A 12,556-nucleotide genomic window follows, 5' to 3' on the forward strand; every position below is an offset into this window, starting at 1 on the left:
TTTAGGCTGCATATTTTTTTTTTTCAGTCAACGTAAGTAACATGTATTCCTTGCAGAAAAATTTTAAAATGTTGAAAATCATCTATAATTCTAACCGGCCAAATAAAATCAATATTTGTCTATGAACTTGCAGAATGTTTCCAGGCTTCCTCACAGGTACCCAGGAAGAGTTCATGTCTCATCTGAATACCACCGGCACTCAGTACATGTTGGACTCTGAGCTGGGGCTTTAGAGGCGTTAATCCCACTAAATCCTCACAACTCTGTGAGGCAGGCCTTACTATGCCCATGTTATAGGTAGGAGACAGAGGCTTAGGGAGATCACATCACTTGCCTGAGTTCTCATGTGGGTTAAGAGACTGATCTCGATTTAAACCCACTAGGCTGAGTACAAAGCTACTTTCCTTACATGTTTTGTTAAGATTTTTCTTTTTCTCTCTGTTGGGCTGCATTTCACAGGCCTATAAGGCCTGTACTTACCCAGTTTCAAGACTGAAAAAAGAGCCTGGAGTTAGTGAAAGAGACATCAGTGACATAATGGATAGGAGGATTCATCTTACAAGTGTAAAGCAAAGTCCTGGAGCAACACCTCACCATGTGATGGTGAGCAGGACAAGGAGGCAGCCTTCGCTCCTGGGGAGGGGAGACTGCCTGTTACAGGGGGAATAGATGGCAGGTTGGCTCATCGGTTACCAGGGAAACTAGCAGAGGGGCACGCCCTTCACTGCCTCTTGGACAAGAACAATCTCTAGTTGGGGCCTGTGGCAAGCAAGTAAATAGGAAGGTCAGTCATGTGAATAGGGTGTAGGTGAAGCAGGCACTGATCCAGCAGGGCATGTACTGAGAGCAAGAGAACAGCCATTCTGGGCTTCCCTGGTGGCTCAGTGGTAAAGAATCCACCTGCCAATGCAGGAGACATGGGTTCAATGTCTGATCCGGGAAGATCCCACATGCCGATGAGCTACTAAGCCTGTGTGCCACAACCACTGAGCCTGTGCTCTAGAGCCGGGGAGCCGCAACTACTGAGCCCATGTGCCGCGGCTACTGAAGCCTGTGTGCCCTGGAACTCGTGTCCCACAAGAGAAGTCACCACAGTGAGAAGCCCTTGCATCACAAATGGAGAATAGACCCCACTCTCTGCAACTAGAGAAAAGCCTGAGCAGCAATGAAGAGCCAGCAAAGCCAAAAATAAATAAATAAAATTATATTTAAAAAACAAAACAAAAAAGAGAAGAGCTCTTCTGAGTGGCCTGAACATACACTTTTTTTTTTTTAAACCTAGCAATATATGCAAACATTGTTCTTATTAATTTATATACACCCCTAGGTGATGCTGCCGCATGCATGACATGTCTTTGTGTAGATATGCCAGATTTTAAACAACCAACTCCTTTTTGTTGGGCTTTCCAATGTTTCCTTTTTTTCTATTATACACAATGCAGTTATAAATATCTTTATTCATCCACCTTTGCAAAAATGTGTTTATTTCCAGAGGATAAATTCCAGATGGTAGAACTGCTTGGACAAAAGCTAGATATGTTTTTAAAAGTGGCCCCTTTTCCAATCACGTCAGCAGTACACATCGTTGCACATTCCCCCCACATTCGTTATTTTCACTTTTTAATTTTCACTTTTTAAAATTTGGACTGTGATTTAACACAGAAACAGAGACCCCTCTATGCTGGAAGCATCCTATATATTGCTCTAGATTTAGAACCAAATCATTCTTGCTTTAAAAAAATACAAAAAGCCCAAACACTCTGCCAAGGTCTGCTCTGACTTCAGCAGACAGGGTAGAACCTCCAGAGAGACCAAAGAAGAGGAGCGGCCTGGAGGGAGGGAAGCAGGGGAGGAGGACCAGGCTGTGGGCCCATGACTGTCTGTCGTGGGGGAGGCTGCCAGGTTTTTCCAAGGGAAGCACTGTCTTCCTGGGTCTGAAGACTGGATAGCCACCTCTGCTGACCCATTCCTCAACACTTAGCTGTTCCTCACTGTCCCCAGCTCTCACTCTAACCAAGAAGTCAACACGAGTTCCCGCACCTTCGTTTTATTTGGCTGCCAACACTTTCAGCCCTCTGGGTCTTCATTGAATACATTTCAAGGCCTTTTAAGTTGAGAAGTTTTAAACTAGACACAGTCTTATTGTTCTTTTACCTTGATGTTGTTTTCCTTCAACAGGCTGCAAACTGGCACCTGTAGGTAAAAAGGAAAGTAAGTGATTAAGGGAGAGCACTAAGGGGGAGCCTTGGGGCAAAGTAAACCTGAATGGAAGTGATGAGTGCTCATCTGCAGCAACTCAGCTGTGAGTTGCCTGCATGCTGGCCCAAGGCAGAAACAGGCCCCTGACGTCCACACAGGGGTATTCTCCTGCCCAGGGCAGTTCTTTCTCCTTCAGCTCATTAACACTCTTTTGCTGGCAGAAACTTCTTCCCCCTCGTCTCAAGGCCTTATATAAACAGTAAGTGGTTTTGTCATACTTTTTTTTTGCAGGGGGTGGGGGGTGGGTGGGGGTGGGCATGTCATGTGCTATATGGAATCTTAGTTCCCTGACCTGGGATTAAACCCATGTTCCCTGCAGTGGAAGTGTGGAGTCTTAACCACTGGACCATGTATGGTGGGGAAGTCCCCACCATACATTTTTATTCATATATCCATTCATCAAATATTTACTGAGCACCTACCATATGCCAGGTACTCTCCTTGGGCTCTAGAAATATAGCACGAGACAAAACAGATGAAAACTCTGCTCCTGTGGAACTTGAAGACCAACCAACCAAATTAATTAATTGAATAGTAATCAGAAAAGTTAACTGCTCTGGAGGAAAAACAAAGTAAAAGATGGTAGAAGCAAATGTTGGAGCAGAAGGTGGAAAGGAGTGCTAAACCTGTAAATATCGCACCCAGGGAAGCCCAGACATCTGAGAAGATGACTTGTGAACAAAGACCTGAGAAAATGAGGACATGCACCCTGAGAATAAGAGGGGAATATGCTTCCCAGGTGGGGCAACAGCACGTGAAAAGGCCTGGAGGGAAGAGCCTGTCTGAGATGGTAAAGATCAGAGAGGAGGGGAGTGTGGCCCGGGAAGAGTGAGTGATGAGGCAGTAAGGGAGGGGAGCAGAGAGGCAGTGAGAGGCTCCAGAGTGTGCAGAGCACTGAAGTTCATCAAGCACTGACCTTGAGCTTTGACTCAAGATGGGGGCCGCTGGAAAGTTTTACACAGAGAAGGGACACGATGTGTCTCACACTTTAACAAGGTCACTCTGGATGTTGTGTTGAGAGTAACCTGGGGAGCACAGGTCAAACCAATTGGGAGGATACTGCAGAAATCCTGGAAGAGACAATGGTGGCTTGGACTGGAGAGGTAGCATGGGGCGGGGGACCGGTATTGAGATCTAGTCAGATACTAGAAAGCAGAGCTAACAGGATATGTTGATGGACTTAGAAGAGAAATATGAAATAAAGGAGTCAAAGAGGACGCTGAGATTTTGGCTTGAGCAAATGAGAAGAAGGAATAGTCATTATTTACATGCAGAAGCCTGATGATGGAGCATGTCTGGCAGGGAGATAAGGAACTCAGTTTTTATTAAGCATGAGATGACTTTTAGACACTCAAGTGGAAAGGTGAGTAAGCAGGTGGATATATGTGTCTGGAGTTCAGGGGAGAGAGATCCGGACTGGAAGTGAAGATTTGCAAGTGCTCAGCTTGTAGTTCTTATGAAGCCATGGAGTAGGAGGAGGTCACCAAGGCGGTAACTGTCAATATACAAGCTGCCTTCAGTTCATGAAGACTGTGTGTATATGTAGTTGCTCAGTTGTGTCCAGCTCTTTGTGACCCCATGGACTGTAGCCCGCCAGGCTCCTCTGTCCATGGGGATTCTCCAGACAAGAATACTGGTGTGGATTGCCATGCCCTCCTCCAGGGGATCTTCTCAACCCAGGAATTGAACCCAGGTCTCCCTCATTGCAGGCGGATTCTTTACCATCTGAGCCACCAGGGAAGCCCTCATGAAGGCTAAGCTCCATTCAATTGCTCAGCAAAGGAGACTGAGAAGGAGTAGCAAGTACAATAGGAAGGAAACCAGGAAAAAGGGTTTTGAGGAGATGGAGCAATTCACTGTGATAGGTCAAGTCATATGAGGACAGAGAATTAATAACTGGATTTAGTGTCTTGGAAGCACAGGCGATCTCAGTCAAGGGCAGAGTCAGCGAAATGGTTGGGATGAGAACCTGACTGGAACAGGTTCGAAAGAGAGGAGCCCAAGTTGTGAGCTAGGGGACAGATGGGGCTGGCAGCCTCAGGAGCTCTGGAAGCAAAGGGGTAAGGGATGATCAGATAAACTGCTTCTAGCTTTATTTCACTCATTTATAAGCTGTAAAGCATAAAGCTGGCACTTCCACAACACACGTAACAATTTGGCAGCTGCTGTTACCAAGCTGGACCAGGTTCTCCATGTTGCTGAGCTTCAACCAGTTCTGGTCCCCAGAGAGAGTAATCAGCTTGTCTCTAGACTCCCAAGATGTTAATCCCATTTTCTCCAGGTCACCTGGAGCCTTAGGATCAATGCCCACAACTTTAGAGGGCTGCTGAACAGCCTGGTCTGCTTCTTATAAACCAAGATTTTGCTCAGGTCTCTTCTCCTGATGGGAAGTCAGAGGAGCAAGATGGCAGGGGTCCTGCTCTCACAAAGCCTGCCTTCTGGTGGAGAGGACAAATAACCGCCCAGAACAGATGAGCAGCAGGTCACTGCAGACATAGTTAAGTGCAATGAAGACAATAAAATGGGGTGAGGGAGGGAGAGAGAATGTGGGAGGGGCCTCCTTCAGCCCGGGTGTGCGGTTAGGAGGACTTTCTGGCAGACGACATTTCAGATGAGACCCAGGGAAGCCTGGCGTGCTGCAGTCCATGGGGATGCAAAAAGTCAGACATGACTGAGCGACTGAACTGAATAGAGGGCAGCTCATTCTCCTTGAGCTGTCACCAATCCTACACTACTCTTGAGCTTTCAAATCTCCCAAGGCTAGGTAGGGACTGGAACCAGCTAAGTACAGGTCCAAAAAGAGATAGTCTCTTCTCTCTCTAATACATATGGTGGGGATTCTTCTCTCCATAATTAGAAAACACACATATTTCTTTCACTGAAAGATTTGGAAATACTGAAAACAGAAGTTTCAATTCTACTACCCAGAGATCGTTATTGCTCACACTTTTTATTTTTACTGTTCACATTTGGTGTGCATCTTTCTAGACATTTTTCTATGCACATATATACACATTTTTAAAAAATGGGATCATGTTGTATATTCTGTTTTGTGTACACTGTTTTAGTCATGAGTTGTGACTAAATTATAAGCACTCATATAATTTTATTCTCCATTTGATTCTTAATGGCTGCATAGTATTTCACTGAAGGCATACTTTTATCATATTTTATTTAATTCCAAAACACTGGCCATTTAGATTATTTCCAGGTGACTGCTACTATGAGTAAATATTATAATGAGTAATCCTATATGTGTCTTTTTTCTTCAGTGGAAGAGGCTTGCAAATTTCTCATTGTTTCCTTGGATTAAGAGAAAATGTCACTGCCCAGTGGGAGTGCCACAGATCTCAGGCATCAAGAGGCAGCCTGAGGCCAAGGGCAGAGGGAGGGCGGGGCTGGGGCCTGCACCCAAGAGCCCCAGAGCCTGATTTAATCCTCTGACATAGCCCAGGCCCGACTTCCTCCCTAGAGGACCTGAGGAGTAGGAAAATAACAGGCCCCTCCCACAGGCCAAGTGAAATCCAAAGGGATTCCCCACGGGAGCCAGGAAGGGGGTGTCTCTCTCTGACCTGAGCATAGACAGCACCACCCCTCCCTTGAAATCCCCTTGGGGAAGCTCCTCCGTCCACCTCTCCCTGGGGAAAATATCTGAGGGGTCAGGCCGGCCGTCTTTCTTTGGGGCAGGGCTGCTGGGGAGTGCTTGTGAAAGACAGGGTTCTACAGAAATAGCTCCTCTTTTACTCCTGATCCAGCCTTGGTCCCGAATCCCTGAATTCCTCAGAGGAGCTGGCAGGGACAGTTTGTGCCTCCCATGAGAGGAGTGTCCTCAGACACAGTGAGTTCTGGAGTGAGTGGGAAAAGCACAAACCCAGGAGGTCCTCAGACCTGGGTTTGAATCTGTACTCTGGCACATTTCAGCCTCATCTTGAGCAAGTGACTTCACCTGCAGAATGTAAGCTCTAGGAGGGAGGGACTTGGATCTCTCTTGTTTACTGTTATATCTGTAAAATTTAGCATGTAGTAGGTGCTCAATAAATCCTATGCCAGGTCAATATATGCTCCTTTTGGAGCCTCAGTTTGTTCATCTGTAAAATGGGGTGATAACACCTCACTGGTTTGTTGTGAATTAAAAAATAAAACACGGGTAAATACTTAACACAGTGTCAGGTATTCAAGAAACACTAGCGGCCAAAGCCCTGGAGAGGTGCTTCCACCATGCTCTGCACACGGTGCTGCCATGAGGCTCTGCAGTTCACCCTTGCTAGAATTAGTTTACCTTTACTCTGCTCACTACTGCATCCCAAACATGCCTCTGGTGTGGTACACATTACACTGTGTGTGCTTGTCCAACTACCCCGTTAGGCTTAGGGCAGTTTAAGGACAAGAATTCTGTCTGTATCCTGTGTGTCTCTGAACAACAGTATCAAGTAATAAGCAAGGCTGTTGTTCCCATTCTACAGATGAGGAAACTGAGGCTGAGAAAGGTTAGGTGCCTTGCCCTAGGTGCACAGACAGGGAATGGCAGAGCAAGATCTAGACCCAGTTCTGGTTTCTGGGCCCCTGCTCACTTTTAGGTGACTCTCTTACAAATAATGTGGGGGTAAGGAGGAAGCAAGCTGGTTCCCAGGGCCCCTGAGGGAAAAGGCCAGCAGAACTCCAAGAGGAGTGGGGTCTTCAGGGAGCTGGAGAGTTGTCAGGGCACCAGCAGTCACCGGAGCCCCCTCTTATCCTCCTGTGGATCACCATGCATGCAACAGCTGCAACCCCCAGAGGCCTATGGTTTAGCTGGCCTGGGACAGGCTGATGCAAAGGTGGGGACTCCAGGCAACATCTATCAGTGTGGAACCCAGCTGGTAAGGGGACAGGTTTCTCCAGCCCAGAGCTGAAGGTCTTGGCCCCAGCAACAGGGGTGGCAGCTTCAGGGTATCTGCTCAGGGATGGCCTGGCTTCAACTGTGGTGTAGGATGAGCTCCCTATCAGACCACAAGCATCTTGATTTACTCATCTCTGTGACCTCAGGATCCTACTGAATGAGTGAGAGCCCCCAGCCTCCAACAGTGGTGACTAAGGGAGAGGGAGCCGTTAGACCTAAACCAGGGATGTGGAGGGAGGAAACAAGGGACCAGGCAGGAGGGCTTTGAATGACCAAGAACAACCTCTGTCTCCTCTCCCCTTTATTAAACTGTAGTTTCTGGAGGGCAGGTCTGTGGCTGATTCATCTGTGTCTCTACCACACCCAGTAGAATACTTTGGAATTCGGTAATAGCAACTGAATTGTAGCTTACTGAGGTATAACTGGAAGCCAGTATAGAGGAGGACAGATGGCATTGGTTCTTTGTGCCGGGGTCATCCTGGAAAGGGCAGTCCTGCTAGTCCAGTGTCCTGACCAGGATGGCCCCAGAGAGGGGCAGGGACTCTTCAGCTGGGCTATTCAGGGTGTGTGCCTCCCTCCCCAAATCCCACCCAGGTGACTAACTCCTTTCCCGAGCCAAAGAAAGACCATCTGGGGGGAATCTCCTGACTCTGTGTGTCTCTCTGGTGACGGAAACCTGTCCCAGGCCAGCTAAACCACAGGCCTCTGGGGGTTTATGGGTGTATGGGGTGTATGGTGTAACATCCTTGTCCTGAGGAATGTGGGAGGGCTGTGGGCCATGAGAAAGAAACATTCAGAGCAATTATCTCTTCTTTAAAGTAAAACTGCTGCTTTGGCCTGAATGGTCAGATCAGTAGGTTCTTTTTCCACCTGCCATTCCCATGGTATGTGTTGTTGTTTTTGCGTGCTCAGCCGTGTCCAACTCTTTGCAACTCCATGGACGGTAGCCAACCAGGCTTCTCTGTCCATGGGATTCTCCAGGCAAGAATACTGGTGCAGGGTGCCATTTTCTCCTTCAGGGGATTGTCCCGACCCGGGGATTGAACCCATGTCTCTTGCAGCTCCTGCACTGGCAGGTGGATTTTTTTACCACTGAGCCACTTGGGAAGCCCCTGCATGCATGTGTTACATGGCTACAAATAATCCTGATGTTGCATACTTAAACTAATGCCTTTCTTCAATCCTTGTCAGCCCATCAGTGTAAACTGTGCTGCCCTCTGAAGGTGTGCTTTGTGCAGGGCTCGTCTCTACAAGGCCAAACTCGGGATGCATTTTATCACTGGCACAACTGTACAGCCTTAAGCTAAAGACTTAAGCTTTAAGGCTGAAGGTATCTAGATCCTGTAGGGGGACACCCTGGAAATCAGATGTGACACACATCTATCCACGTGGCTCTAAATTAAGTCTATAGGATTAGGTCTAAGCTCAGACACTGCCAAAGGCCTCCAGGCTATGGCCCACTTTACCTGCCTAAAAACACCCTCCCATCTTGCACTTCACTTACCTAAGCAAGTGAATGTGACTCATGTGAGATGCAATTACCTGGACCAGCCAGTGGGTCCCAAAGTGTGGTTCCCCGACCAGCAGCATCAGCATCAGCTGGAAATTGTTGGAAATGCAAATTCTCAGGTCCTACTCCAGAGCTACTGAACCAAGATCTCTGGGTGGGGCCCAGCTGCCTGTGTTTTCAAAAGTCCTCCAGATGATTTTGACACGTGCTAAAGCCTGAGAACCGCCTGGATGTGCCATTCCTTAAGCCTGGGGTGTCCTTCTCAGGCCTTCTCTGCTTGTTGTCATCTCAACCCCTGCCAAAGTTCTGCTCAATACTGTTCCTTTCAGGAAGCCCTCCTCGTCCCCTGAGCATCGGTGAATGCCTCTTCCTGAATCCCACGGCCCCTTTGTTATTCCCTTCCCCATTAAGGTAAAATGGATTCATTTCTGCTTTTTCTTTTTTTTTTAGCATGTATTTTCTGCTTCATTTTACAGCAAACTGAGCATTTGTTAACTGCATCCCGAACTAATTTCACCTTAACACACACACCCAAACGTTACTCTGAAAACGAGAGTAAAGGCCACGTCTTCCTTTACTCACTCTGTCAACAAATATTTACTTTTAGAGATAAAAGGTGTGGTCCTATTCTCCAGGAACACAGGATCATACAATATGTACTTTTTTGGTGTCTGGCTTCTTTTACTCAACACGCCTGAGATTCATCTGTATTGCTATGTGCCAATGTAGTTTGTTCTTCTTCAAATTGCTGTGGTGTATTCCACTGTATGCATATGACACAATTTACTTATCCGTTCTGTTGCTGACGGCCACTTGGGCTGTTTCCAGTTGATGAATAAGAGCACTATAAACACTGGAGGATATACACACTCGTTCCTACTGAGTACATACTTAGGAGTGGAACTGAGAGTTTATGGAATGAGTGTAATCTCAGCTTTAGTAGATCCTGCTAAATAGTTTTCCAAATTTCCAAACGCTCAAATTTATACTCCTATCGCCAACACGTGAAAGTGAAAGTCGCTCAGTCGTGTCTGACTCTCTGGGACCCCGTGGACTGCATAGTCCATGAATCCTCCAGGCCAGAACTGGAGTGGTAGCCTTTCCCTTCTCCAGGGGATCTTCCCAACTCAGGGATCAAACCCAGGTATCCCCCATTGCAGGCGGATTCTTTACCAGCTGAGCCGCCAGGGAAGCCCACCAACACATGAGGATTTGCCAATATTTGGTGTTATCAATCTTTAAGGTTTTGGTCCTTTAGGCTGGATATACAGTGTTATAAGTTCTAACTTGCAAAGTGACTATTTAGCTATCCACTTTAAACATGTTCTTGCTCAAGGCTTTTGCTGATCTTGCCTGTCTTTTTCTTATTGACCTACAGGCATTCTTCGTATATTCTGACTACAAGTTCTCCGTCAGGTATGTTACTGAAAGTACCAGCCTGTGGTTTGCCTTTTCATTCGTTTAATGGTATCTTTTGACGAACCAAAGACCATGAAAGTTCAATTTATCTATTTTCTCATCGATGACTATTGCTTTTTGTACAGTTTAAGAAATCTTTATTTTAGGGGCTTTCCTAGTGGCTCAGTAGTAAAGAATCCACCTGTCAATGCAGGAGACATGGATTCGATCCCTGATCCGGGAGGATCCCACATGCCAGGAGCAAGTAAGGTCAAGCGCCACAACCACCAAGCCTGTGCTCTAGAGCCTGGGAGCCATAACAAGAGAAGCCAGTGCAATGAGAAATCCAGGCACTGCAACGAGAAAGTAGCCCCTACTCACCAGAACTACAGTGAAGCCCACGGAGCAACAAACGTCCAGCACAGTCAAAAATAAATAAATAAACATAAAAATAAAAATAAATTCTTATAAAAAAGAAATATTTATTTTAATATCAATAAATCCAGTAAACACAGAAATAATCACAAAAAGCTAATGTTTAAAAATACAAAGAATTGAAAGGACAAAGTCTGACTGAGTAGGAGAAAGACTGCATTTGTCCATGAGGGTGTGCCCACTTGAGTGTGACGTGCAAAGCCTGTGCTTCACTCTAGGATGTGATGTAGGTGAGACGTGAGCCTCTGATCAGTTCAGCAAGCAGGTGTTGATGTCCAGTTTGGATAGGGTGCTGTGCTAGGTCTGAGCATGGCTCTGTGGGGGCAGGGGGACCCTGGCTGACTGGCTCAAGAGAAGGACCACCCCCTTTCATGTGTGTTAAATCAGGTCCAGCTCTGCAAACCCTGGCGGCTTCCCCTAGTCCATGCCCTGCTCCTCCTCCTCCACGCTGGAACCTGCAGAGAGAGCAGTGTTGACACTTGTCCAGCTGGCTCGCAATGGGGGAATTCTCCCTTCCTCGAGTCACCACAAACAGAAAGAGCTTCACATCACAAGCATGGGACTACAAATGATTGCATGCTTGTTTCACTATGCTGCATCACTTCCAAAATCCCCTGCGAGGCTTTCAGATGAAGTCTAGATCCAAAAACTTCCCCCATGTTTCCCCCAGTTTGAACAATACCCAGAGAATCACAAGCTGCCTCGTAAAGCTGACTTCCCCAAAGAAAATAAAAGAGATCTCAGACTCAAGGTTATGAGCACGTAATCCAGAATGACCAAGCCACCACCTCTTCTGCTGGGGGGTGGTGGTAGCAGGCTGTTGGCCCCTATCACCTTGCCAACAGGACCTTGGCCCACTGGAGGAGACACAAGGCTCCTCCAGCAGAAAGCCAGTCCAGCATCCCCAGGGTAGTTTTCTCCTTATGCAGCTTCATAGAGACACACATACATGGTCTTGGGAGCTCAGAGATGTGGTGCACAAGTCCCCAGCATCACTACCCACAGAAGCACAAGCCAGGTGACAGACTTCATTTCTGACGTATTCACATGATGGGTCTTGGGGAAAACCACAAAGTGATCACAGCAGCAGCACCCAATTTCCTTGTTTGTCCCAGTTCCTACCCCTCACCACTACCTTCTCCCATTTACCAACCTCTCATAAGAACTCACAACTCCAGGGTAAGGTTAAAGGGCTCCTTGAAATCCACAAGTGGTATACAAAATCCTGCATGTTCATGAGTTTTCCTGAGGGAATGGTCCATCTATTTCCTTAGGTTCTGAAAGAGGTGTGTGACTTAAAAAATGCTGAGAACGACTGGACCAAGCCCTCTATTTAAAGATGAAGTTAGTTTACAGTATAAAGTGAAATTACACTAATGACTTATATGCATCTTTAGCTAATTGGATTTTCAAAACAACACCTCGGGAAGGAGAATGCTTAACTGAAGGCGTATTTCTAAAGGGCAAAATTGAAGTACAGTTGAAACCTGAGGTGGAGAGGATGACACTGAGGCAAGAGGCCTTCCTGCTATCCTTTCAGCTACTCCCACCCATGCAGAAGATCGGTTTTTCTGTCTAGATGGCTTCTTGAAGGCTACTACAGGAAAGACAGGCGTTGTCAAAAGAGACATAGGAATTTCTCAGATGAAGCTCAGTCCTTCAGGTTCAAGACACCTCCAAGGCCACTGAGGCTGCCAAGGCCTTTGAAAGAAGGGAAGGTTCTCACTGTGACTTAGGGGCCCAGGAACCCTGTTTCTATGATCACAGCAGTCCTCAAGTGGGAGGAACACACCTGAAGCTTATGCTCCTTCGCAAAAGGGCCAAACCTTCAGAAAAGTTATGGCTGCTGCATCCTGGTTCCCTACTCTCTGCTGGTGATAAGACACAGCAGCTGTCCTGAGGAGGAGCAATCTGAGGCCTCCTCGCCCCTCCCACCATGCCCTGCTTGTCCTTCTCCGCCTGGTCAGTGAGCTTCGTGATCACACCAGGGCCCTGCCCCCGCTGTGGCCAGGAGGAAGTGATTCTGCAGCAAGGCCTCCCAGGGACTCCCAGGGCTGGCTCAGGCATCACGCTGTTAA

At 47.1% G+C, this 12,556-nt stretch overlaps 1 protein-coding gene across 5 annotated transcripts in view; it reads right to left on the minus strand.

Moving 5' to 3' along the window:
- Positions 1–12,556, minus strand: part of LOC109561818 (uncharacterized) — a 75,160-nt gene that overhangs the window by 35,095 nt on the left and 27,509 nt on the right. For 3 of the 5 annotated variants that reach the window (XM_070793196.1, XM_070793198.1, XM_070793199.1), the window contains exon 3: positions 2,155–2,193. The exons of 1 other annotated variant lie outside the window; for it this stretch is intronic. In XM_070793196.1, the coding sequence (XP_070649297.1) occupies positions 2,172–2,193 (22 nt within the window). In that variant the 3' untranslated portion in view covers positions 2,155–2,171. Of the gene's footprint in view, positions 1–2,031; positions 2,194–12,556 lie in introns of those variants that run through there. One more of the 5 variants, XM_070793197.1, reaches the window with a different exon arrangement.

This window comes from Bos indicus, chromosome 7 (assembly GCF_029378745.1).
Source record: "Bos indicus isolate NIAB-ARS_2022 breed Sahiwal x Tharparkar chromosome 7, NIAB-ARS_B.indTharparkar_mat_pri_1.0, whole genome shotgun sequence".
Lineage (NCBI taxonomy): Eukaryota > Metazoa > Chordata > Mammalia > Artiodactyla > Bovidae > Bos > Bos indicus.